Below are 27580 nucleotides of genomic sequence, written 5' to 3'. Positions count from 1 at the left end.
GGCAGGGCTAGAGTGAGCGGCAGCCGGTGGATTCGACGAAGGAGCGGCTGGCGGGCTTGCGGCAACCAAATGTGATGGCGGCAGCAACACTACTACGGCGAGAATAAAAGTTACGCCTTCTTTCTTTGCGTGAACATTTGGGTGGGGTTATGCAAATCTTCCCACATCGTGACGTAGACTTGTGCGGGCGTGTTTGAACGAGCCATTTTAGGTAGGCGTGGTTGACTCTTAACTTTTATAAAGAATATCTATTTGGATTTGAGACTTTAGTCTTTGCAACTTTACAGATCTTCTTTATGCACCAAGAGCTTGTAACACTTCAAAGAGAAAGGAAAAATTTAAATCGCATCATATGACCCCTTTAAAGAACGTGACACGCACGTCTCCCGGAAATCCTGTATAATTCAACCAATCCGATGATGACTTTCAAACTCCTGAAGTGTTTCCAATTTACTGTGCCTTATGCGTCAGACGATCAGCCAACGGTTCCGTGGGCTTAGTGTACGTGTTAAAAACCAAATAATGCTTTGTGCACGATTGGAAAAGTCCTGCATACATCATCCGATAGAAGTCTTTCATTTTCACTGGAGGATCTAGTTATGACATTTTGATAAAAAATTATGAGGTCAAAAAATTAAACATGTGCAAAATAAATCATTCACAATATGATCTATTACATGCATGTGGAAAATAGATAGGGTGAACTTTAAAAGCTTCACAGGCGCAGAATGAAGAACCAGCACTCACTCTGTCTCTAATACACACGGCTTTCCTTTTCTGTTCATGTATGCAGGTGAATGTAAATGAGAAAAATCAGCCCTGATGACAGTAATAGGTTATCTTCCAAGAGATTAGGTGTTCACCTTGAACCTGTCCCAAGGCCAAAAGCAAACCCCATCTAAGCAACTAGCTGTCAGATGATTTGATTGACTTCAATAAGGTCGCATCATAAAACACTACTGACCAGCCTCCAAGATAAAATACTCTCCCAGTGATATAAGAACAGACATCATTAGCATTGATATGCGATTCTACCTTTCTTATTTCATAAAAGGTCAAAGACGGCAGTGATTTCAAACTACGTACTGAAGAAAGCAAGAGTGCTGCTTCTCTAAACACCAACACTCTTGTGATATGGCTAAACAACAGGTAACAAGTTAATTTTGAGTAACTTGTTAATTGTAGACTCAATTTTGCCAGTCCATTTTTGAGTCACAAACAAACAAACAAAAAATGTTTGGGCACATATGGTTAATCCAGACCGGTACACTTCAATTAATTTATGTTAAAAATAAAACAAATGGATCAATATTTGTGGTTGCCATACCAATAATCTAAACAAATGCACACAGAGATCAATAGAGAATGGCTGACATGATTGAATATCACCATAACTGTTATATGAAACAAATGCTTGTATTACTGGCCATCACATTCAAAAGCTGTCAAAAGTCAGGTTGTAATCACTGCTGTAGGTCTAAATGGTCCTTTCCATTTACCACCAGTTGTTTCCAATAGTCATGATAATATATTACCATGCCCTCAAACAGCTAGCATTTGACTTGTCTTTAACCTAGCAAGCAGGTGGGGGTGGGGGGAGGATGGCTGAGAAAGTGCATCATAAACTGCATTATGAAATGAGATGAGTTTTGAGGTCATGAACGTGTGTCACACACGGAGGTCGTACTATAAAACAAGCACATGCGTTTCAGTTATTGAAAGCCTGGGTCAAGACCATGAAATTACCAATAACACAAGCGAATTGAAACTAAGAGGTTGTGCGTGTCATACAATGATGTTCAAATGTTCAAAACATCTTGTAGGTCTTCTAGACTACATTTCTGAGTTTTTTTTTAACATATCTCTATAAAGTTTATTGAATTCATCTCACACACACACACTGTAAAAGAGATGTTTGATCTTAATGGGATTTCCTGCTAAAATAAAAGCAAAATAAATAAAAAAGATTTATTTATTTGTTTGCCCTGATTCATATCCCCCCGATTATTGTAACATTATGTTTAATGTTATTATTATTATTATTATGGCATAATTTTCATTACAATAAAATATACAGTTCATAAATAATGATTTCATGGGGTCTTTACAAATGTAAAGAGAGTGTAGTTTACACTAATATTGTATAACGTGTATAAGTAAAATGATATAAACAGAATTCATGCTTGTGCAGGCACAAGACAGGTGACACTATTTTTAACTGCCTATACCAAAAAAAAACATTTCTTTCATTGGGAAACCTGAAAATCAGTACAGACAGGGATGTCCCTTGTATTTTAAAGCCAGTTGGGCTTTCCATGTAACCACAAGCCGTTAAGAAACACTGTTGTTAATATATCAATACAATAAATACAGTGTCTTATGACAATTTACAGTACAAGAGACGCCAAAAATGCTCACTGAATTAAACCAGTGCCACCAAACAAAAAACAAAAAAAACATGACAAGATAATGCTCAAGCTAACTACCATCCTCCTTATTCTTCCTGTAAGAGCGGGCGCGGCCATTGGTAAATTTAATGGGTCAGTTTTGCTGCTTGATATTACAAACTGGTGTGCCTTGCCATATTATTTTAATGTATTATCTTAGTTATGAACACACTGGTTTGTAGTGCAAACTGTTTTATCGTTTACTGCAATGCACTACAGCGGCTAATGAACAGGACTCGCACATTCACAGAAAACGGCGAATTCCGCGTTGAAAAATAAGGTGGATGAAACAAACCCATACTAAGTAAGACGAATTAAAAAAAAAAATCACAGTAAGCAAGCACTTACCAAAGCGATGTTCGAATGTTTACATAGGATTACATAGTTTGAACGACCACACCCACATTTACAAATGAAACTGGATTGGTTGATTAAGGGTGTACTCACACTAGGCGTTTTGAACCGTGCCCGAGCACGTTTGACCCCAAAGCCCGGTTCGTTTGACTATTGTGCATTTAGCCGTCCCTGGCCCGGTTGGAAGAGGTGGGCCAGGACACTGTTCAGTTGGGCTCCGGCGCAGTACACATGCAGTGTGAGCGCTAACCGCGCCAGAGCACGTATCAAATACTGTTTTGTGTGTGCTACTGTCATCATTACGACCGCAAACATATACTATTACTACTACTACACTACTCTTTTCAATTAATTTAATTCAGTCAAGTATATTTAGGTTTATAATGGCTCTGGTTCTAACAGGAAATGTAGTTTGCCAGTAAAGCTGCAAATTATTTAATTAACGTCAGCTGCCTCCGTAATAATTTTCTGATACATACAAGTGAAAATCAATGCACAACATAAATTATAAATTAATTATTAATTATTCGACAGAATATTAGCTAAAGTGGTTTTCTCCGTTATCTCGCACATGATGTAAGCTGCTCTGGCCCAGTAAATTTAGTGCAAGTGTGAGTGCAGGCCAGCGGGGGAGTGGGGAGGGGGGAGGGGAGATAATCCCACTCGGGCTCGGTTCAAGGCAACCGTGCCTAGTGTGAGCAGGCTAACCTAACCTGACAATCTAAACCAAGCTTTTTATTTGCGTGGGCTGGAAACCTACCGCTTATTCAGACAACACCACGTCTGCCATTTAACGTTCATTACCATTACTGCAAAATTGTGAATGTAATGACAAAACCTGTAAGATTTTAATTCTGTCCTGTTCGGTTCCTTCATGATTTCAGCACACAGAACTACAGACAGGATTCCTGCAGGTAACCAGGACTGAAACTAAAAGGTGTCTGGCGCCATCAAGTGGCTGTAATAGGATCCTCAACCAACATTTATTTTAGGTAAAGGTAATAATTTGGATACATATGAATCATTAAGCACCATTTTAAGGCTTTTGATGTCTTCCCAGGGGTCCAGGAGTTTCTGCCACAGCTGTCCCAGAGATTTCTGTAATGACTACCCAAAAGGTTCCCATCATGTATAAGAGGCAATCTATTCCCGGCATTCCTTTAAAGCTCTGGAGGTGGCAGACAGGCACAGAAAACAGAGGGTTTATAGGGGGGAGGCTGAAAAGTAAAGAAATAAAATTTGTTTAACTTTAAAGCTGAAGATCTCAATTCATTGTTCAGTATTCTCCGGGGTAACAGAGTTTACATACAGTTTCAAAAAGTTTCAAATAACATATATCTCAAAATGGTTACAGTCTGTCATATTGATCATTCATCTTGATATAAAACATTGGTTGGAAAGGCAACCTGAATTTATTCATTTTCAATGTGTCTTTATTCCTTACACCTCTGTTACAAATTGTGCCAAAATGTATTTTTCAATGTTCATTAATGCATCGATTAATTTTAAACATGACAGCACTGAATCTCAGCAATGAACTGAGTTTGAGTATTTCTCAGTCAAAGACACAACTCCCTCTGGTGGATAAGTTCGTGCAGAACAAGGTGTAACAATGTTGTCGTCTGTTAAAGCAATCATCAGGTAAATTGACTGTATGGTACAAGTGGAAAATATGGACTCGTTCTTAAAACTCCTCAGGACAAAGTTTGGGAAACAACAAAAAAAGTAAGGCCAGGTACAATTTAGCACACTATGAACAGTACAAAAATTGAGGTTCTAAAGATTTTCAATAATGTGTCACACACATACCCTCTGTGATTTTCTTATAGCCCATGTTTTAAACAGACTGTTTGTTCAAGTACTGGGGATGGAGTTGTGGGAATAAATGGTGAAGCCTGAACACTAGGTCACCAAAAATGATGCAACATTTTATTCCAAACCAATTTTACAATATAGTTGACCAACTAGAAACTTATATTTGTACGACATAAACTTCATATAGCCTACATTTTATATAATATTATAAGCAGTGAACTATAAATGAATTATAAAACTATGAGGAAAAGAGCTGAGTACTTGCCTGTGCCCTATAACTTCTGATAAGACAGTCAGATAATGCAAGATAACACAAACATGCAATCCTTCCCATAAACCTCAATGATAATGTGAACTTAAGTCTGCAAAAACCGATGGCAAAGCACCTGGACAAAAGAATAAGTCCAAGAGCTGACAGCTGAGAAATGTATAATGATCAGACTGTTTCTGTGTAAAAACTGTAGTAGTGGAATACCTGTCATGATATTGGCACTGAGCGTTTTGCTGCTAATATTCCCCGAGTCTCTCTCTGCTCCAGTCAGAGATCGCTGCAACACAGGCAAAAACAAACTACTGCTGACCATCTTTGATGGGTTCAGGTGGGACTACGACCGAGATGTGGACACCCCAAACCTGGACAAAATGGCTGAGGAAGGAGTCAAGGCAGCATATGTCACTCCACCTTTCCTGACCATCACCAGTCCTACACACTTCATCGCTATCTGGTAAGGAGGAAAAGACAAAGATGATTTTTTTAGACAATGTTTTAGATCATTTACAGTGACCCAAAAAAAGTAATGTCCTATGTCAAAGAATAATACATGCCTCAGCTTCTTCATATCATGTTAAACAGTTACATAACACCCGTTGTATCCAATAGTGAAGATATTTATGATACATTAGTAATTAATCACCACTGACTGATTTACGATATTATTACCAGATATATTTATGGAAATGTGTGTGTTTAATATATTATATTATGGAAATGTGGGTTCTTTACTATGAAATAAAAAAAAACGAGTATTATATATTTAAAATAAATAAATAGCATATTTTTAATTAAAAAAAATATATATTTTTATATAAATGTTACATTTTAATACAAAATGGAATATTATATAAAATTCTAAAATAATCAATAGCGATGAGATTTTTCCAGCAATATTGGAAAAATTACAATATTGTATGTATTATAAAATAATTAATAGCGGTATTTTAGTGAGTGGTATTTATTTAATAGTAAGATTTTAATGAAAATGCTTTAATGTGAAATTAATTTCAGCATTTTTTATTATTACTGTTTTCCATTTTTTATGTTTCACCTTCTCCTTCAATATGGATGAGAATGGATGTCATTCAAAGTGTTCAGACACAGTAATACACACAAAATGCATACAGAACTCATAGAATCAACAATCTAATGTTTACTGTTTTTTTATTTTTTTCTAGGAAGGTACATTGAGAACCATGGTGTGATTCATAACATGTGGTTCAACACAACCACACGACAAAGAAAATAGTACTGCATGACAGTTTGTGGATGAATACTGGGATAATGGCAGTCTACCATATGGATCACTGCTCAAAGACAGGTACATCTCAGAAAATAAATTACTTAACTGAAGCTTCAGAATACATCTTTGAAAAGGTTAAGAGCGAGTTAAGATAGCAGACCACCATAATCTTTCTGGAAACATTAGTGCAATTATGATTTTTAATTGTAATAATTCAACATTACACTTGAAACAGATATTGTTGTACTCTAAATCTCACATGTCCTTCCTTAGGGTCTTAAAACAGGATCCTTACACTTCCCTGGCACTGCGGCCACTTACCAGAAAGAAACAATTCAGCCTATGACTACACCAATGATACGGCATGGAGGGAAAATGTGCATAAAGTCATGAAGGAATGGTTTAAAGATCAAGACTTAGACTTCGTCACTTTGTATTTTGGTGACCCAGATGAAACTGGCCACAAGCACGGGCCCGATTCTCCAGAGTGATGTGAGGCGGTCAAGAAAGTTGACCGAACTGTGGGCTACATAAGGAAACTGCTGTGAAAAACAGACTCAGTGCCCATCTGAGTCATCACAGCTGACCATGGCATGACCACCGTGTTTAAAGGAGGGCAAGTAAAATAAATAGTTCTATCTGACATCCCAGGGTTCTCTTACAAAGAACTGCAGTTCCACTTGTTAGACTATGGACCTTCTGCGAAGCTGTTGCCCAAAGAAGGGATGCTTGACAAGGTTTATCAAGCCTTGAAAGGAGGTCATCCAAACCTTCACGTTTAAAGAAAAGAAGACATGCCTCCTCGACTAGATTACTTTAAACATCCACGCATCCTGCCCATCGATATGTCATCAATGGGGTGAGGATTCGGTAAACGCCTGTAATGGACACAATAAACAATAATGCATGCAAAACATTACATTATATGTGATCATATGTTCTAAATGTTCTTCCAGTTTTACCCACTTCAGACCAATAAATGGGAACATGGCTATAACAATGAGGTCATGGACATGAAGCCTTTCTTCAGGGCACTGGGACCAGACTTTCACAGTAATTTGTTGGTTGGACCATTTGAGACAGTCAACGTTTACCCTCTAATGTGCCACTTACTGGGGATAAAGCTAGAAATCAATGACGGGTCACTGGATAACACTCGACACATGTTGATATCCAACGGAGAGTAATGCGATTCTGGAGGTAGATCAAAATAAAAGTTTTCAACTGTTTCTAAATAGAAGAAAATAAAAATGGTTTGTTGACAGGTAAATATTTAAACATCATGCTGACATTTTGTCCCATTTAGTCTATAATATAAAACATACTATCTGAGTTAGCTTGATAAGATATACAGTAGGTGCCGCTCTTCAACCCTATATTAATTATATTAACATGCACTGCGAGCCAATTCATCTTATCATAAATTACATAACATTCAGGTCAATCAATAAAAATGTATTTAATTCACAATACTTTTTCCCCCCTTTTTTCTCACAGATTTTCCCGAGTCAAGTCTTCAGAACGTGTTCATTGGTCTTGCTGCTGTTGCTGGATTTTTATAGCTTGTGTTTGTGGTTGTTACATCCTACAATGGATATAAAAGATGCTAAATTAATCCAAAGTGCGGCACAGAGCTACATTATGACTTATTTGTGGAACAGTTTTTTTCTGTTTTGTGAAGATCTGATGCATTTCTTGACATAGGAGATGAGGATGAGATGAAAGCCGACTCCAAGCAAACATCGCTCTAAGAGGGACAAATTCATTTTTCCTTAAAAGGTCAAAGACAAAAATTTTGAACTGCAGAATTTCTATTAATTTTAAGAAAGTCAACACTATTGTTCTTCAGACTTCTAATATCATATAAAGGAGGTGGATCATTATTTATATTAATATTGGAAGAGCATAAGATGAGCCTCTTATTATGTCCAAAAGATTTACTGTATGTACATTTGCTTTCAATAGTCATCATAATACATTACCATACCCTCAAACAGCTAGCATTTGATTATACGTGATGGTGGGAGAGTGCATCATAAAATGCATTATGAAATAAAATGTGTGTGACTTGTGAATGCGTATCACATGAATGCAGCCATATTGGCATGCACACTTCAGTTATTGAAAGCCTGGGTCAAGATCATGAAATTACCAATACCAGTAATGCAAGCTCATGCAAAGCATGTGTATGTGTGTCAGTCAGTGGTGTTCAGACCATCTAGTGGGTGTCTAGGAATATCAGTGTCCACTGCTCTGCATACTGTAATACCACGGAATAGAAACGGGACTGCAAATCTGAGGCACTGAAGATTATGTAAATGAAAACTACATCTAAAACATCTGTATTTTTATAGGTGCTTATCTTACATAATATAATGATAGGAAACAGGAATTAAATACTGTGAGTGAATAAAATATTTTTTAACTCAAACCCCTGATTTCAAAGAGTATTACTTTATTTTCTTTGTTTGAGAGAGAGTGTAAAGTTTTTCTGCCTTAATTTTCTGTTGAAATCAACATAAAAGCTACATAACTTGCATAATAACATAACTTATAAGTTTCACATGGTCTGAACATAATGGAAGCCAGTGAAATATACTCATGCATCAAGGATGAGCAAATTATGGAGAAGAGAAAGGCCTCAAACAGAAGAAAACACCATAGAGTGGCCCAGTTAAGGTCTTGACTTCAACTACAATTGAAATGCTTCGCAATGACCTAAAAAGAGCAATTCACACCACAGTTTTATAAAGAAGAACAGTACAAAATTACTCCTGACTGTTGTGCAGGTCTGAACCACAATTTAGAGGATTACACTAAATTAGATTAGGAACATGAAACTACATGAAATATGAAACTCAAATGCATTACCATACTCACAACATAGACATTCCTTTGGGCCACAAATTTACAATTTCAAATGTGCATCATTTCAGAATCAAATAATCCGAAGAATATGCATAAATATTGTGTGGTACAAACAATGGAAATACCTTTTGTCATCAATGGCCGTGCATAACTTAACATAACCTGGTTAAAGAACTAGACTGCAGGACTCCATGCTGAAAAGACCAGCAAGAATGTCCAAGCTGTTTAGTGTTGGTCCAGCTGGTCCAGTGTGCCAGGTAAGAAGGCTGGTGGGAACAAAACACAGCAAGTTGAGCTGGTCATTTCAGCAGGGATGATTACCAAGTTGGTTAAGAGCAGAAATTATTCAACAACTCAAGGGCCACAGTACTGTTCACACTTAGAAAGTTTTTGCAAAGAAACAGCCCTTATGCAGCTTCCATTCTAAACTGTAGCTCACCTTTTGAAGCACTGTCTGATTATTAAAGTCCAAATGCTTATTTTTTTCCATCCCAATTGCACAAGCATAGATAAATAACTCACTTAGGCAATGAGTCTAATGAATGGTTAGACACTTATCTTTACCTTCACACAATACAGCCTTGATATAAAGCACCATGTTTCATTTTATAAGTAGTGAGCTGTAAATCTTAGAAACGCTGCTCAGAAGAGCTGTATAATTGCTTTTGTCCCATAACTCCTGATAAGCCACTTGATAAGATATCAAAAGATAGCATAAGCATGAAATTCATCTCATAAACATCAATAGTGTGAACTTTAGTGTGCAGAAAGGGATGACAAAAACACAAAGACAAAAGGATCAGTCAAAAGCTGAGGCTGTTAGATCAGGAACAACCATCAGACCATCCAGAGAGAAGCAAGTTTGTTACATCAACTGTAGTAGTGGAATACCTGTCATGTTATTGGCACTGAGCATTTTGCTGCTAGTATTCCCTGAGTCTCTCTCTGCTCCAGTCAGAGATCACTGCACCACAGGCAAAAACAAACTGCTACTAATCAGCTTTGATGGGTTCAGGTGGGACTACGACCGAGATGTGGACACCCCAAACCTGGACAAAATGGCTGAGGAAGGAGTCAAGGCAGCATATGTCACTCCACCTTTCCTGACCATCACCAGTCCTACACACTTCACCCTGTTATCTGGTAAGGAGAAAAAGACAACAGCAATACATAATTTAAAGTAAATAGATACAAACTGCAAGTTTTAGATACATGCAACATTCCAATAGTGTAGATATCTATGGTGAATTAGTACTTAATCAGACCGCTGAATATATACCTGCATATGTAAACATGCTAACATTTGGCATAAATATATAAAAGCAGAAACATATAAAGTTTTCTAAAAAAAAAATTTTTTAAATGCCTAAATGTGTCTTTATGCAGCCAAGTTAAGGTTGTTATTTGCTTTGCGCAAAATTCACTGAAAAGAAATAATAAAAATCATGCAGATTAAAGGGGTCATATGATGCGATTTCAATTTTTCCTTTCTCTTTGGAGGGTTACAAGCTCTTGGTGCATAAAGAAGATCTGTAAAGTTGCAAAGACTAAAGTCTCAAATCCAAACAGATTTTCTTTATAAAAGTTAAGATTCAGCCACGCCTACCTAAAACGGCTCATTCTAACACGCCCCCACATATCTACATCACGATGTGGGAAGATTTGCATAACACCACCCAAATGTTCACGCAAAGAAAGAAGGCGTAACTTTTATTCTCGCTGTAGTATTGTTGTTGCCGCTGCCATGTTGTGAAGGCACTGTGTGTTTCATTGTTAAAGCACTGCTGTTCTGACTCACATACTGCAAGTACGTTTTTTATATTTAAAGAGTTTTTATATTTTATATTTTTTATATTTAAAGCGAGATTTTTGGGCAGTAGAGAGTAGGGGTTGTTGTTTGTTATTTCTCCAATCACAAATGCAGACATGGTTTTATGTTTACATGGCGCGATGCAACGCAACACGTAAAAAGACAGTATAAGTCATTATAATCCATAATTATGTCCCCACTGGATGCAACGAATGCCTCGTTTATAATGGGTTTTCATGTTTTTGAATCATCGCTCCGGCCTGACAGGGCATCATCACAGTATGGTAGGGGCGTAACATTTCCTTCACACGCTTGAGGTATTCGGCCAATCATAGCACTGGATAGCTGGCCAATCACAGCACACCTTGCTTTTCAGACCGATGAGCTTTGTAAAAATCGACACGTTTCAGAAAGGCGGGGCATAGAGGAGAAACAATGTACAGTATGTGGAAAATAATGTGTTTTTTTAACCTTAAACCGCATAAACACATTTCATTACACCAAATACACAAAATAATGTTCTTTTTAGCAACATCATATGACCCCTTTAAATTATGTCTGCTCTGACCCACCTTAGACCCTAGTAATCACAGTAAATGCATTTATGCCACCTCTGAGCAGCATTAAACAATGTGTAAAGACACTTAATTACCACTTCAGAAGTGCTGCTGTGCCACCGTTGCGGTGTAAATTTGGCATAAGCAAAGTTAGTTCTGAGAAAAGGTCTAGCATTAATTGCTTGCAAATGTCACTTGCTTTTATGTTATTTTAAATTTACAATTGTTTTGCTGTAAGTGCAGTTTATATGTCCAAATATTTTTAGGCCCACTGTGTATATATTAAGACAGAGAGAGTAAAGACAATGGATGTTTAGTTAATGGACAGTTTTAGGAACACATTATACTTTGAGTGTTCATATAGCTCAAACAGACAAGCATAATGCTAGAAATGCTAATGTCATGGGTTTGATTCCTAAAGAATGCACAAACTGATAAAACATATACAGTATAGGCCTACCATGAATGAAATGAAAGATGCTTTGGTATGATATGTAACTGCCAAATGTACAAACCCAAATAAAATCTTCTAGGGAAGTCTCAGCATAACCAGGGCTGTACAGTACGTGCTACGAAAAAACTGGTCTGTGCGATGAATAAATGTACCACTGTAGCAAGCGTGCGATACAGTTTTGCATGTTCATAACACAGCCGCTTAATAGTGTGAAGTGAGTTTGTTGTGCTCGTTTGTGTGTGTGAGATTGATTATACTTGGTCGTTGAGGGTGTGCGATATGACGATTTTTGATCGTGGACGATTAAAATGTCTCCACGATCTGCTTTTGAAGAAATATCATTGTTTCGTGCTACAGCGCACATTCTATCAGCTGCAGTTCTGGCGCCTCCCTCCGTCTCAATATAATGTACAAAGCCACATGCATTCACATTAGGGGTGGGCGATACCACTTATTTTGTTTTCGATACGATACCGATATTTTTCAAGCAGTATCATCGATATCGATATCGATACCGATTCGATACTTCTGAACTAAACTTTTAAATTATGAAATGTATTAAATTATTAAATTACTAAGAGTAAAATGGTTAATGATAAGCACTTAACTTTGTTTAAAACGCATTTTAACATTCAATACGCCTTAATTGTAACTTATTAGGTTATATTTTTGTTTATACATGGTTCAAATATGTTTTTTGTTTACACATGATTCAAATCTACTAATACTACAGTTGAACTATGGTCACTTTAGTAAAACCGTGGTTTGTTTTCATAAGGGACTGCCAGTGACCGGCTGTTGCATGCATAAAATGCAACCTTTTTATTCTGACAGTGTATGATTTCTATTAACATTACAGAATAGAACATTATCAATATTATCTTTCAATGTTCAATTTAAATATCTGTAATTGCACAAACTATGTAGGCTTCAATTTCAGTTTGTTTATTGTGAAATAAAGCTTTAATGCTGTCTTATGATACTTTTGGGAAACACAGCCCCGTTTGAATGCACTGTCAGCAGTGAGTGAACGCTCTCTGTGATTGATTGGTTCTGTCTTGCAACATTTGCGTGTCCAGATGAGCAGGAAAATAGTTCTATCCTACACAATTACTTGCTAACAAAGGTTATTCGTCCAATTCAATGCATATTGTACGGATTTTTTTGTTGTTACATTAACAAAATCCCTGGTAAATAAAACACACCTTAGTATCGATATTTTTTGTTTGAGTAACGATACTTTCGATACTCGCGTCAGTATCGATATATCGTTACTATGGATCGATACGCCCATCCCTAATTCACATCAGTGTTAGCTCAGCGGTAGTTACTCTCACGGAACACTGCAATTATGCGCAATCACAAAACTACATTATTTAATCAGCTTTAAAGCAATACCGGTTAAACATTTAATTCACGTGCTGTTCTGCATGCGCTTTTTCTGAGCGCATACTCATGAAGCGCCACTGAGAGCCTGTCAAAAAGCGCCTGATTATTGGACAAAGTTGTCTTTGGAGTCTGATTGATTTCATGTCTAATACTGTCAAAAACACACAAGGTTTACATATAAACACAGTTGGTTATGTCTAAAATGAAAGTAAAGAGTTATGAGAGAAGCTCTTAAAGGGACAGTAGCTACTAAACATGCTGCCGACTGTCATTAAAGGGATAGTTCACCCAAAAAATAAAATTTCTGTCATTATTTACACACTCACATTTTGTCCCAACCCTGTATTAATTTATTTCTTGTGCTGAACACAAAATAAGATATTTTGAAGAATGTGAGTAACCAAACAGTAGCTGGTCCACACTGACACTACAGTAGGAAAAAAATACCAGCAACTGCTTGGTTACCCACATTCTTCAAAAATAACTTTTATGTTCAACAGACGAAATAAACTAATTCAGGTTTAAAACAACTTGAGTAAATTATGGTATAAAAATGAAACACTATGACAGAATTGAAAGACAGATGACAGAATTTAAATTTTTGGTGAACTATTGTTTTAATGTTAATAAAACAACAAAACAGAAAAAAAATCACTCACTGCTCTTGACTGATGAACGTATCATCAGTCAGTATAATTGATGATATATAGGCTAGTGTATATAGTGTTTTATTTTAATATGTGTTCATTCAATTTCTTGAATGATACTGCTAAATACTGTACCCGAAAAATAAAGCACTGTTTGTTTTATTTGTATATTATGTGTATTTGTAATGTATATCTTTGTTCTTATTTTCTAATAACAAAGATACAATAATGACAACGATTTTTATCTTTGCTCACTTTGGCCTAAATGTCTGCCATTCTTTATTCTTTAATATTTTGTTAAGGTGTAAGAGGTGTTATGTTTCTGCACTCTTTTTAGCAAATTAAGAAAACTTTGTCTAAAAACAATTTTTGTGATGGTTTGAATTTTTTGTGCTCTGTATGGTACACCAGTGCCTGTTTAAGTGATGAACTCCATTTTATACTTGTGCTACAACTTTTTGGCCTGTGCTACAACACTTTCAACCTCTGTAGCACCAGTGCTAAGTGAAAAAATAAGTTAACGTACAGCCCTGATAACCCATAACTCATAAAATTAGTGACACTAAAAAGTACATTTTTCCCAGGAAGGTACATTGAGAACCATGGTGTGATTCATAACAATTGGTTCAACACAACCACTCAAGAGAAGAAACAATACTACATGACACAGTTTGTGGATGAATACTGGGATAATGGCACTCTACCCATTTGGATCACTGCTCAAAGACAGGTACATCTCAAAAAGCTTGACACAAAAGCTTTAGTACATCTCAAATAAGAATAAAAATACTATATCACATCCTAATATACATTTGCTTTAAACAAGATACAAACTGACTGAAATGTGTCCTTTCTTAGGGTAAAAAAACAGGATCCATGCACTTCCCTGGCACTGCTGCCACTTACCAGAAAGAAACAATCCAAGTGAAGGAGGTGGAACCCAAGTTTTATGACTACACCAATGAGACGGCATGGAAGGAGAAAGTGGACACAGTCATGAAGGAATGGTTTAAAGATCAAGACTTAGATTTTGTCACTTTGTATTTTGGTGACCCAGATTCTACCGGTCACAAGTACGGGCCTGATTCACCTGAGCGCCGCTGGGCAGTCAAGAAAGTTGACCGAACTGTGGGCTACATAAGGGAAACTGCTGAGAAACACGGACTCAGTGACCATCTGAATATTATCATCACAGCTGACCATGGCATGAGCACTGTCTTTAAAGGAGAGCATGTAAAAGAGATAATACTCACCGACATCCCAGGATTCTCCTTGAACGATCTGAAATTCCACATGGTGGACTATGGACCTTCTGGGCTGCTGTTGCCCAAAGAAGGGATGCTTGAAAAGGTGTATCAAGCCTTGAAAGGAGGTCATCCAAACCTTCACGTTTACAAGAAAGAGGACATGCCTGCTCGACTACATTACTCCAAACATCCACGCATCCTGCCCATCGTTCTCTTCGCAGACCCAGGATATGTCATCAATGGGGTGAGGATTCAGTAAACACCTATAATGGACATATACATGGAAAACTTTGTGCTATATGTGATCATTTCATATGTTCTAAATGCTCTTCCAGTTCTACACATTCCAGACCAATAAAGGGGAACATGGCTATGACAATGAGGTCATGGACATGAAGCCTTTCTTCAGGGCAGTAGGACCAGATTTCCACAGAAACTTGTTGGTTGGACCATTTGAGACAGTCAACGTTTACCCTCTAATGTGCCACTTACTGAGGATAAAGCCAGAAATCAATGACGGGTCACTGGATAACACTCGACACATGCTGATATCCAACGGAGAGTCATGCGATTCTGGAGGCGAATCTGGAGGTATCTAAATAAAAGTACAAATCTTACATATCTGACCAAATAATTCAAATATTTGTTATTTAATATCTTAGAGGTCCGAGATAAAAATTACTTTGATTATTTTGAGAGGTAAAAATATGATAATTAAATCATAGACAATACCAATAAACTGCTATATAATGTCAGACACAATCTCTGCTTTGCCCTTAACTATCTTGACAGTTAAAGACAACTTATCATGATAGTCATCAGATGTGGTATTTTGATAAGTTATCTTGATAAAACTTTAAGTAAATTACACCATTCAAACAAATAATACCATCAAAGAGTATCACTCTGTCAGCAAATGGATAAAAACCTGCAAGGAAAGTATTTTTTTACCCTGTCCTTCACCATATGATCCCATGAGCCAACACTATCTTATCACAAATTACATAAGTTACAGATCATCAATCAATCTTTTTTTTTTTCTTGTAGAGGTCCCCAAGTCAATTCTTCATAACGTGTTCGTTGGTCTTGCTGCTGTGGCTGGATTTTTATTGCTTGTGTTTATGGTTGTTACACCCTACAACATGTATAAAAGATGGAAAGTGAATATGAGGTACGACAGTTCCATTAAGATTTAATATTTATTTTCAGCACATTACCGATTAAAAAACTGATGTATTACTTTACCTTCACTCTCCAACAGAGCGAAAGTCATAGATGATGAGGATCAGATAAAAGCTGACTCCAAGCAAACATTGTTCTAAGAGGGACATTTACTTATTCTTGAATTGCTTGTCATTTAATACTACGATGGGATCCAAAAAATCTGAGACCACATTGAGACAACATTCAGAGCTTAAACCTGGACATGAAATAAATAAATAATAAAGTAAGTAAGTTTAAGAGAAAAAAATGTTTAAGTATTTTTTCATATTTTCATATTTAAGTATTCACGTCAAGGCATCTTGAGTACAAGTGTCATTAAACGAAAAGAGGAACAGACTGTACAGTACTAAGATATTTTTAAGTTCATGTACATTTTTCAATTAACCCTTCATTCATATTGTTATGCTGATGAAATGTAATTCAAATGTTCCATTAAATTAGAAATGCTGAAAATATTTGTCGTTTAAAAAATTTGTTTTAAAATAGAAATGCTTATGATTTGTAATAAAAAAAATTGTTTTAAATTGTTTTAAAGCAAACTGCTAAATAGAAGCATTTTGACTGTATTTTATACAGTATATATTGATGCCATCTAGTGGAAATAGTGAGTATTTTCAAACTCAAAACAATTGTGACAGTATGTAAACCAACTGCATCCAAGTAAATACTAACTGTTAATGATAACAATCACACATTATTTACTCAAGTCTTGAGACTTTCATGTCTTCCAATCCCCTTGCATGCAAACTCACCTTACAATAGGCTGCACAATACCAGTCGGTTCTATGGAAAAACACAAAGCAGAAAAGGAGCTTAGGAGGACTAAATGACTGACAGAAGTTATCATTACACAAAGCTGCAGATTCAATGATTTATGGTGAAATCCCAGTCCAGTCATGTGGAATTTTCCCAAAATAAGTTTAAGTAAATAGCTCATGACAAAGAGGCACTCAGAGCAGGCTGGTATGCATAAACAGTTTGAACAGTGTGCTGCAGTGTAGCCCCCTCCAAACACATTCACACATACATACACACACACACATACACACACTCAGTCACCCGCCAGAGCAGAGCCAGTCTGGAAATGTGGAGTCTCCCCCTGGCACGCGCACCAGACTCCCATCCATCTTCCAGTGCAATAACATTTCTCTGTCTCTCCGTCTCTGTCTATTGCTCTACTACGGTTGCAGGACACACAGTCTTCTCCTGTCTGCAGAGATCATCCTTTATGCTGTTGGATGCAGGGTGCTTTTAAAGCAACAGTCTTGAATGCAGAAATGTATCACATTACAGTCAATGAGATGTCTTTCAGAGGACATATTAAAGCTAAGCATATTAAAAGTTATTAAACTTTTTTAAATTAAACTCAGTTGACAACACTTGTGGCATAATGTTGAAATCCACAAAAATACATTTTGACGTCCTTCCTTTTCTTTAAAAAAAAGTAAACATCTGGGTTACAGTAGGGTGCTTACAATGGAAGTGAATGGGGCCAAATTTAAACTTACAATAATCACCACAAAGTGTAATCAATGTGCATTTTAGTATCCTTGTGGTGCTAGTATAGTTTATTAACATTAAGTTAGTATACTGTATTTTATTAATATTTTGAATTTTGTTTTGTTTTTTTGTTTTATTAGTTTTTTGTATTTTTTTATGTCTATATAGTTTTCATTCATTTTTATTTCAGTTTTAGATATTTTAGTACATCAAGTTAAACTACATGAAAATTAGAAATGTCGCCTTGGCAAAAAGCTGAAATAAAATATGTTTAAAGATTTTCTTTTATTTCAAGTAGCAATATTTTCTATGGTTTTAGTTTTAGTAAACTATAATAACCGTGACGCAAGTTTTTTTGTGTGATTTTAAATAATGTTGAAATCCACAAAAATACATTTTGACGTCCTTCCTTTTCTTTAAAAAAAAGTAAACATCTGGGTTACAGTAGGGTGCTTACAATGGAAGTGAATGGGGCCAAATTTAAACTTACAATAATCACCACAAAGTGTAATCAATGTGCATTTTAGTATCCTTGTGGTGCTAGTATAGTTTATTAACATTAAGTTAGTATACTGTATTTTATTAATATTTTGAATTTTGTTTTGTTTTTTTGTTTTATTAGTTTTTTGTATTTTTTTATGTCTATATAGTTTTCATTCATTTTTATTTCAGTTTTAGATATTTTAGTACAAGTTAAACTACATGAAAATTAGAAATGTCGCCTTGGCAAAAAGCTGAAATAAAATATGTTTAAAGATTTTCTTTTATTTCAAGTAGCAATATTTTCTATGGTTTTAGTTTTAGTAAACTATAATAACCGTGACGCAAGTTTTTTTGTGTGATTTTAGTGAGAAAAATCATGTAAATCGCTTACTAACCTTTTCTATAGTTATATGCAGTTACTGTATATGGAATGTTATATGCAATTTTACAGCTTAATCGACATGAAAATGAAACCATAAAATTGACTAGAACAACTTTTAGTTTTAATATAATTAATGTACGATCTTTTATAAAACTATAAGCTGCTCATTTCTGCTTTTAAAGCCTTCAAAAATTGGCCCAATGGCTTCCATTGTAAGCATCTTACCATTATATCATTAATTGCATTTTTAAAGAAATTAATTGAAATTTTGTGGTAATTAATATTATGCCACAAATGCTTTCAGTGGAGCTTATACTGAACATGAAATATTCCCTTTTGTCAATACACACATGTATCCTTTTAAACTTCACCCAGATTTGGATCTGTCAGTAACGACAGATAGGAGACAAGTGTTAACTGCTGTGCTTCCTCTTGAGACCTTGTTATGACTGTCGTTTTGGCCGATCATAGTGTAAACACTTGGGAATTTCTCTCTGAAGACCTACATAGCACTTTTATTCTATCACAACATGTCAGCTCCTAACCAGGCCACTCTAATATTCTCTGCTCTCATCCATATGAGCTGTGAGAGAGAGCACATGTCAAACAGCCACATTCTTCTGAGTGGATTTTCTCCTTCCCTCCGACTACGCGTATGTCTGCGACGCTCAGCACTCAGAAGCACGGTTGAGCCGGGAAACAAGCATGTTTACATCTGAGGCTTAACAAACGTGCTGAGCTGAAGGGAATGCAGAACTGAGTATCAAGAGGATCATGTGGACTATTTTTCCAGGGCTATTTCAAGTTCATAGTGTATTGCTTTTTTGAGCGCCACCATTATTCCTCTCAACGGGCAGAATATACCGAAATAGTCGTCTTATATTAATTTGAACAGTCATATAAATTGAAATTCAAATATGTGGTCTATCTAATAAAACCCTCAGTGGATGAGGTTTGAAACCATCTAAACTATTTCACAAGGACCGGCCAAGATGCACTGGTGGTCTTGGTCAAACGCCATGTCTTCCCGCGGCCTTGTCTTGCGGGGGCGGACAAGAACCGTGTCGCCTCGCACTCTGGTGAGACCTTATAGGGGCTTGCGATGACAGATTTACTCTGACAAGCTCTATGGTACGGCCGCCTGGCTCCGGACACCAGCACACCTCTCTGACATACCTGTCAATGAGGTGTCACTGCACAGAAAATGCGCCGTGCTTTCTTCTCCAACGCAGCTATGGAAACACTGACTCAACACCTCCATATCCTCACTCACACACTCGCTCGCTCCTATAGTTCAAGCAGTTCTGATGAGGCATTCCTTTGAGCTTAAACAAGGCGTTAATCCATGATAACTTCTCCTCGTGCCAGCATGTGGGTGCAGGTCTCTCCTCCAATGCTTGCCTCATGCTTTCATGCCTGCCAGGCTCAATAGCTCGAATGTAGCTGCAAGATTTAGGAGGTAATATCTATGTAAAGAGGGAAATGGTCTCAACAGTAAAGCCATAAATCTGTCATTCCCACTTTGATGGATAGACGCTTCAGAATCGTTTTCACAAAACGGCCGAACACAAAAGCTATGCCATTCGTCTGTGTCATATGTGGTTTGGTTTTATGTATTTGTGCGAGCAGTGAGGTGTACAATATGGCTCTAATACTTAAGATGGTTTTTGCAATGTAAAAACAAATGATGTCCTTCTATGTATGTAACATTATTACAGCTGGAAGAAGGTTTAATCAAAATCTGGTTATGGATTCTCACATATATTAACAGTCAAATCAGAGTACAATGAGTCATGTGCTAAATGGAGCCAAACCTCTCTGAGTGTGAATAAAGAACACATTAAACAACAGCCCAAAGGCCTATGACCACTTCACTTGACCACCATAAAACAAGCCAGATAAGCTGACTTAGTGTACAATGACAAACTTCTAAGGAATTGGAACATGAAGCTTACTATGAAGAGCTGCTTTAAACTCTAAAAAATCTTGGGTTGAGAAATTTGGGTCATTTTTTGGGTTATTTTTTTCAGTGTTTGGGTAGTTTTTGTGTTGCCAGCTCCTGGGTCAAATGTAACAACCCAATGTTTGGGTAGGTTTAGTGTTACCCAGCTCCTGGGTCAAATGTAACAACCCAATGTTTGGGAAGTTTTTGTGTTACTCAGATCCTGGGTCAGTCGTAACCCAGTGGTTGAGTTATTTGCGTAAGGGATTTTGTGTTCTCTTCAGGAAAGAGCAGTTCTAAGCGCCATCGAATTGATGCATTTCTTCGGTAAAATACAGATTTGTGTACATTTTATTTTATCTATAAAATCGTTACTGTGCCGTATATCGTTCAATTTTATGCAAAGCATCATACAGGCGCAGTGTGAATACCCTAAACAAGCATCGCATCTGTCTTTTCGCGTGATGAAAAAAGCCTGATGCTTTGCATAAAATAAATGATTTTATTTATAAAGATACAGAATATAAATACTTTTGATGCTAAAATATGTCCTCAGAGTGGTTTACTGTTTGTTTATGGGCAGGTTATGGAGGCAGTCGCAGCATATTTCGGCTAAGAGTGAAACGCAGGGTGGTGGTCTTAGCCGTTAACAGTTTCCCGCCGAACACGATTCCAGCTCGGGCATGAGAACCAGCGCCATTATGGTGGAAACAGAATAACAGAGACTGGTTTAATACACATTAATTACTTCTGTTTAATGTTTAATTTGTACTTATAATGTTTGTTAAACGAGTTTCAATATAGGCAATATATACCTATTAAAACTATAAACAATGCTGTAAATAAATAAAGGAAAATGAAGGAAGTTATCATGCAAACCAGTGGTTGTGTGGAGTATTTTACAAACGCTTAGAGCAGGGCTGCCCAAACTCGGTCCTTGAGGGCCAGTGTTCTGCAGAGTTTAGCTCCAACCCTAATCAAACACACCTGAACCAGCTAATCGACCTCTTATAGGCATACTAGAAACTTACCAGCAGGTGTGTTGAGGCAAGTTGGAGCAAAACTCTACAGGACACCGGCCCTCCAGGACCGAGTTTGGGCACCCCTGGCTTAGAGGATTTAAGTTAATCTGTAAACATAATATCAGAAGTAAAAAATAAGCTAGTATTATAGTAAAAATGAATCAACCCATTAGCTGGGTTAAGTAAACAACCCAATTTGCTGGGTAAAATTAATCCAACATTAGGGTGACCATACGTGCCATTTTCCCAGGACGCGTCCTGGCCAGGATTTCTATATTGCCTAAAATATCTAGGTTTTGGCTTTGTTTGCGTGTGTAGACCGATCGGTGTATGACATCAAAATACCATACAGACGGTTCCTTATGCTTTCAAAATGCTCGAGGTATTTTGATGTCATACACCGATCGGTCTGCACATTCAAACAAAGCCAAAACCTAGATATTTTAGGCAATATAGAAATCCTGGCCAGGACGCATCCTGGGAAAATGGCACGTATGGTCACCCTACCCAACATGTGTTCTGTCCAATATTTACCCAGCCCTTGGGTTAAAAACTACCCAAATTGGGTTGTTTTTAACCCAGTGTTTTTTAGAGTGTTCTGACTTACCTGGTCATGAAGGAGAGCTGATAGTAGACCAAGCGATCCGTTTCTATGACTTGCCATTAAACATAACTAGGCCACATTCATTCTACGTTATTTTTGTATATATTATATATAACACTTTATAATGTGTATATATACTGTATGCTCACATGTATACATAGACTGTTTATTTGTCTACACTACACTAATACTTTTGTAATTGTGTAACTTTTGTATTGAGTATGCCTACTTGTGGATTTTTAATCGATGCCGCAAGGGGCGTTTTGGCGGCAAATGTCTTTTCTCTTCCGGCTTACACGCGGAAGACATACGTATCAACAATTTGAAAATAATTTTGTCAAATAAATTACAGCAATATGGGGTGAAGACAAATAGGCTACTATGATGTCCCTATAGGCTCAATTCAGTGTTTCAGGCTGAATTAATCGGTCTTTATGGAAATGGAGCGTCAACAAAGTGCATACTTTCTTGTTAACATGGTGGTGTTGCATTTTTTTCTTCACTATATTAAAACATAGAGGTATAAATGTAATATAGGCTAATTAGCCCATCTATTGTGGGTGTGATGTGAAGGGTGCTGAAAGCCTCTCAGACAAATACCTCTGTTTCTAAGTTTGAGAAAGTCATACATTTTTAGCGATTCATACTAGCTAGATACAAAAATGGCACAGTTGTGCGGTGTCCGACATGTCTGTATTTACTTAATTAATCCGAGTTCTTATGTAGACCACTGGGGGGCGCGTCATGCTTGGCAGACAGACAGAGGATGCTAGAAATGTCTACATGCCTCATGGTACGATGGCATTGATCACTTCATAATAAATGATCACGACTGATCTAAAGCGATTCTGATGTGTCCTTCTGGAAGAGATATACATCTAGAAGAAAATGAATGCTGCTAAAAGAGGTTTGATAGAGTTTGATTAAATTTTGGTTGAAATATGTGACATGAAATCCACGAGCAAGTGCAGTTCTTCTACATGCCTCGTCTTAATGCTTTCATTAATATATTATACTAACTCTTCATGGTTATACTGATATTATACAAATATATTTATGTATTAGTGGATGAAGTCAGTACGTTCACTGAATAAGGGTCAGGCCTGAGTCAGACATGACAGCCTGACAGATTCTAAAACAATTAGATAAACTGTGCTACATGTTTGTTTTGTTTGGCGGTGAAACACAAGAAAAAGAATAAAAGATGAATTAATTTCGAAAATTGGATTAGCAATTCTCCTGCCGCCTCTATCCATCAACAACACCACTGGTTTACTTTGGAAAATGCAGCCGAGACATTTAATGGAAGTATTCTTTACGACTGTTCACATCTTCTGTTACACCTCTTCTCATGTTAAGAAAGGATGTGATCCATAACATTTCAGTCCTGAGCCTGTATTTGGAAATAAATAGTGGGGCTATCATTCAAAAGGAATTATAAACTTTGATTCCATTACATATACAGACACAAAAACATGCACTCACATGCTGTCTCACCCAACACACACACATACACAAAGCAATGCTCATGTGCAGAGGCACACGCGAGAGCGGCGCCACAGTCTGCTGGGTGCATTTATTATGGATCAGCTTTGCCAATACTTTCAACACCAGTCCAACCTCCTTCAAACAGCCACAGGCCGATACGTGATGGATCCCGCTTTTGCGTGGAGAATCAATGCTGGACAAATAGTTCCTACTTCGGCCCGTGTCAGTACCGCCATCAAAAACACCTCTCAATCCAACTCCTAAATTATGTGAGTAATTGATCTGGACAGCGAAAAGCTGAGATTTTGGGCCTTGGCTGTTCAGTTTGCCACAGACTTCCCTGGTGGCTCAGTTGTTGAGCTCTTGATGAGCTTCCATGATGTTAATTAGCTTGAGCACAAACAAAATACTGTTTCCATGCGGACTGAAGGTGATCTGTTCCACCTCATTACAAATTAAACCTCTATACATTCATCTAATCTAATGTCAGCAGCCGAGCATGACGACAGCACTGTGAAATTTCAAACGGAGGAACCTGATCTACACTTGAAAAAATTTAGAACGAAGCATACGGGTGGCAACTGCGTACACAGAGATTTGTCTTTCAGTAAAGGATTAAAATGTTTGTTCAAAGCGTTATGAATACAGAAGAAGAGATCCTTCCTCTGCTACGGGAACAAGCTCGTTCTTTACAATATAGACAGAGATGGGTGGAACGATGGCACAGAGCCCACATTGGCCTGGCGATTGGGGGAAAATTATAGGCCTACGCTGCCAATATCTTAAGGGGAAAAAAAGCAAGGAGGAACAAAAGGGAGATGAAGCTTGCTGTTTGATTAAACCTCAGTTGAGTCAAGTATTTGCCATCCCTCATGTTTGTGTAGTGTTTTGGAGGGGGAGAAATTATGAGAACTTGAGCTCAAACTGAAGGCTGTAGGGGTTTTAGGCATTTCTATCTGTCAACCTTGAGGTAAAATGCACAAGATAAGCTTTTAGATTCTTTTTTTTGGTAGGAAACCAGAATTCAAGGTTGCAAAACAAAAATTATATATATATATATATATATATATATAAAATAAAAAATAAAAATAAAGAAAAAAAAAACAATATAAAAAGTTTTTATAAAAAACTCTTTATAAAAATCATCAACATAAGCCTCAGGCTGATGTCTGTCACTACTCTGCTACAAGGAAATTCACTTAATTTTACAATCATTGTTTTTCTCTTTTAAAATCTCAATAGTACTATATTGTAGCCCATTCTCTGTGTGTCTTGGACATAATTAAAACACTGTTGTTAGGCACCTTTGAAAATGGCCAGGTGTTATCGGGGTATCTGAGTGTGCTCTTGAGGATGATTTCACTGAGAAAAAGGTCAGCGTGACCTCAAGTTCATACCAGAGATCATAGCGATGGGGTCAGGGGGATGATTGCATGTCAGATGTTGGAAGATCATAGCTATATTTGCAGACGTGCAGGCTCAAACTGACTTTGAAGTGTAAGAGAGTTGGTACCAGATATGATTAAAGTACATCTCCTTATTAATGAAAGGGGAACATCAATGCGCAATCATCTGGACCGCAAATTGATCCAAATCCAAAAAGATTAAAATGCATGCAGTTGAATTTTTTCATCGATTTTTATAAAGAGTTTTTTATAAAAACTTTTTATATTGTTTTTTTTATTCAAGGTTGCAAAACAAAAATTATATATATATATATATATATATATATATATATATATATAAAAAATAAAAAATAAAAATAAAGAAAAAAAAAACAATATAAAAAGTTTTTATAAAAAACTCTTTATAAAAATCGATGAAAAAATTCAACTGCATGCATTTTAATCTTTTTGGATTTGGATCAATTTGCGGTCCAGATGATTGCGCATTGATGTTCCCCTTTCATTAATAAGGAGATGTACTTTAATCATATCTGGTACCAACTCTCTTACACTTCAAAGTCAGTTTGAGCCTGCACGTCTGCAAATATAGCTCTGATCTTCCAACATCTGACATGCAATCATCCCCCTGACCCCATCGCTATGATCTCTGGTATGAACTTGAGGTCACGCTGACCTTTTTCTCAGTGAAATCATCCTCAAGAGCACACTCAGATACCCCGATAACACCTGGCCATTTTCAAAGGTGCCTAACAACAGTGTTTTAATTATGTCCAAGACACACAGAGAATGGGCTACAATATAGTACTATTGAGATTTTAAAAGAGAAAAACAATGATTGTAAAATTAAGTGAATTTCCTTGTAGCAGAGTAGTGACAGACATCAGCCTGAGGCTTATGTTGATACATGTCTCTCCCTGACATCCTTTGCATAACTGTAAATGTAAGCTATAATAAAGAAAGAGTTTTACCACATGTTGTTTTTGAATGTCACCCTCCCATAACATATGAGAAATGTTGACAAGTCAAGGCTGTAGTGACACATTTCACTGCCAGAGTTGAAAACAACATAATTTCTCAATTCTACAGATATCTTTTCACAGTTGGAGGCTCATTTGGTCCAGCTTTAAAAGTAGAAATGAAAATATGTCTAATATAGAAAACAAACAAAAAGCTGATGAATCTTTACAGCATAGGCTACAAAAACAAATATATATACATATATATGTATATATTATACAGTGGGATCCAAAAGCCTGAGACTAATACTGAGAATGTTTCATATTTAATATTTAATGTATATGATATCCAGCATGATTTGAGAATGTTCCAAAGAACATCAGGTGTGCTTCAATAGAAGATATGAAATATACAGTACACTGTATATACACTGAACAAAATTATAAATGCAACACTTTTGTTTTTGCCCCCATTTTTCATGAGCAGAACTCAAAGATCTAAGACTTTTTTTATGTACACAAAAGGCCTATTTCTCTCAAATATTGTTCACAAATCTGTGTTAGTGAGCACTTATCCTTTGCTGAGATAAGTGAAAGTGACGTGGCCAAGTATGGTGACACATACTCAGAATTAGTGCTCTGCATTTATCCCATCCAAAGTGCACACATACAGCAGTGAACACACACACACACCCGGAGCAGTGGGCAGCCATTTTTTGCTGTGGCACCCGGGGAGCAGTTGGGGGTTCGGTGCCTTGCTTAAGGGCACCTCAGTCGTGGTATTGAAGGTGGGAGAGAGCGCTCTCCACCTACAATCCCTGCCGGTACGAGACTCGAACCCGCAGCCTTTGGGTTATGAGTCCGACTCTCTAACCATTAGGCCACGACTTCCCCCGTCATGGGGGGGTAATCCATAGAGAGAGAGAGAGAGAGAGACAGCGTCACATCACAGTAGAGTCAGCTGTCTTAACCGCAGCTTGTGTACTTTATCATTACTGTGTCTGTTTCCCTTTCGGGCTTGAACTGATGGTAAAACTAATGACATTATTTACTGTCTTTACATTTATTTTGAAAGATGAAGCTCGCGATTATGGTAAGGGGAGTTACATTTCCGACGAGTGCTTGCGGTGTTCGGCCAATCACAATGCACTGGGTCAGCTTGCCAATCAGAGCAGACTGCGCTTGTCGGAAGGAGGGACTTTGTAGAAAACGAAGCGTTTGAGAGAGGCGGGGCATAGAGGACCTACAATAATGTACAGTATTTTAAAAATAATGTGTTTTTTGAACATTAAAGCATGTCAACATATTCTGTTACACCAAATACAAAAAATAATGATCTTTAAAAAAGCATTATATGACCCCTTTAATATGATAAATTTAATATGATTTTTAAATTTTTTTTAATTAAATATTTTTTATCATGGCTTTAGGTCATGTTCTACAATCTTACATTTAGTGGATATTGTAT

The 27580-nt window shown here is 36.9% G+C and overlaps 1 protein-coding gene, 1 long non-coding RNA gene and 1 pseudogene across 3 annotated transcripts; 2 read left to right on the top strand and 1 right to left on the bottom strand.

Moving 5' to 3' along the window:
• The first annotated feature begins 5087 nt into the window (after nt 1-5087).
• LOC107581639 (ectonucleotide pyrophosphatase/phosphodiesterase family member 7-like) lies at nt 5088-7743 on the top strand (annotated as a pseudogene).
• An 891-nt stretch (nt 7744-8634) lies between these two features.
• LOC107581672 (ectonucleotide pyrophosphatase/phosphodiesterase family member 7-like) lies at nt 8635-16440 on the top strand. Of its 2 annotated transcripts, XM_016267291.1 has the most exons (7): nt 8635-8657; nt 9885-10144; nt 14443-14588; nt 14717-15349; nt 15441-15696; nt 16153-16276; nt 16367-16440. In XM_016267291.1, the coding sequence occupies exons 2-7, from the start codon at nt 9898-9900 to the stop codon at nt 16425-16427; spliced, it is 1467 nt and encodes a 488-aa protein (XP_016122777.1). In that variant the 5' UTR covers nt 8635-8657; nt 9885-9897; the 3' UTR covers nt 16428-16440. The 2 variants fall into 2 exon arrangements, with proteins under 2 accessions (XP_016122777.1, XP_016122776.1); XM_016267290.1 differs by lacking the exon at nt 8635-8657 and having other exon boundaries at nt 9581-10144.
• Nucleotides 15308-22409, bottom strand: LOC107581673 (uncharacterized). Its single transcript, XR_001608854.1, has 4 exons — nt 22266-22409; nt 17082-17112; nt 15598-15700; nt 15308-15368 (listed from the first exon to the last, which is right to left on the bottom strand). It is a non-coding gene; the product is annotated as an uncharacterized lncRNA (long non-coding RNA).
• Between the last annotated feature and the right edge of the window lie 5171 nt (nt 22410-27580).

This window comes from Sinocyclocheilus grahami, unplaced genomic scaffold (assembly GCF_001515645.1).
Source record: "Sinocyclocheilus grahami isolate Dianchi unplaced genomic scaffold, SAMN03320097.WGS_v1.1 scaffold36.1, whole genome shotgun sequence".
NCBI lineage: Eukaryota > Metazoa > Chordata > Actinopteri > Cypriniformes > Cyprinidae > Sinocyclocheilus > Sinocyclocheilus grahami.
This window is presented reverse-complemented; position numbering and strand designations above follow the sequence as displayed.

Bases quoted from the DNA above. Each gene is read 5' to 3' on its own strand.
- LOC107581672 (XM_016267290.1), top strand. From the start codon at position 9,775: ATGACAAAAACACAAAGACAAAAGGATCAGTCAAAAGCTGAGGCTGTT. The intron at 10,145-14,442 runs GTAAGGAGAAAA...CATTTTTCCCAG, and splicing joins ACACTTCACCCTGTTATCTG to GAAGGTACATTGAGAACCAT. The intron at 16,277-16,366 runs GTACGACAGTTC...ACTCTCCAACAG, and splicing joins AGATGGAAAGTGAATATGAG to AGCGAAAGTCATAGATGATG.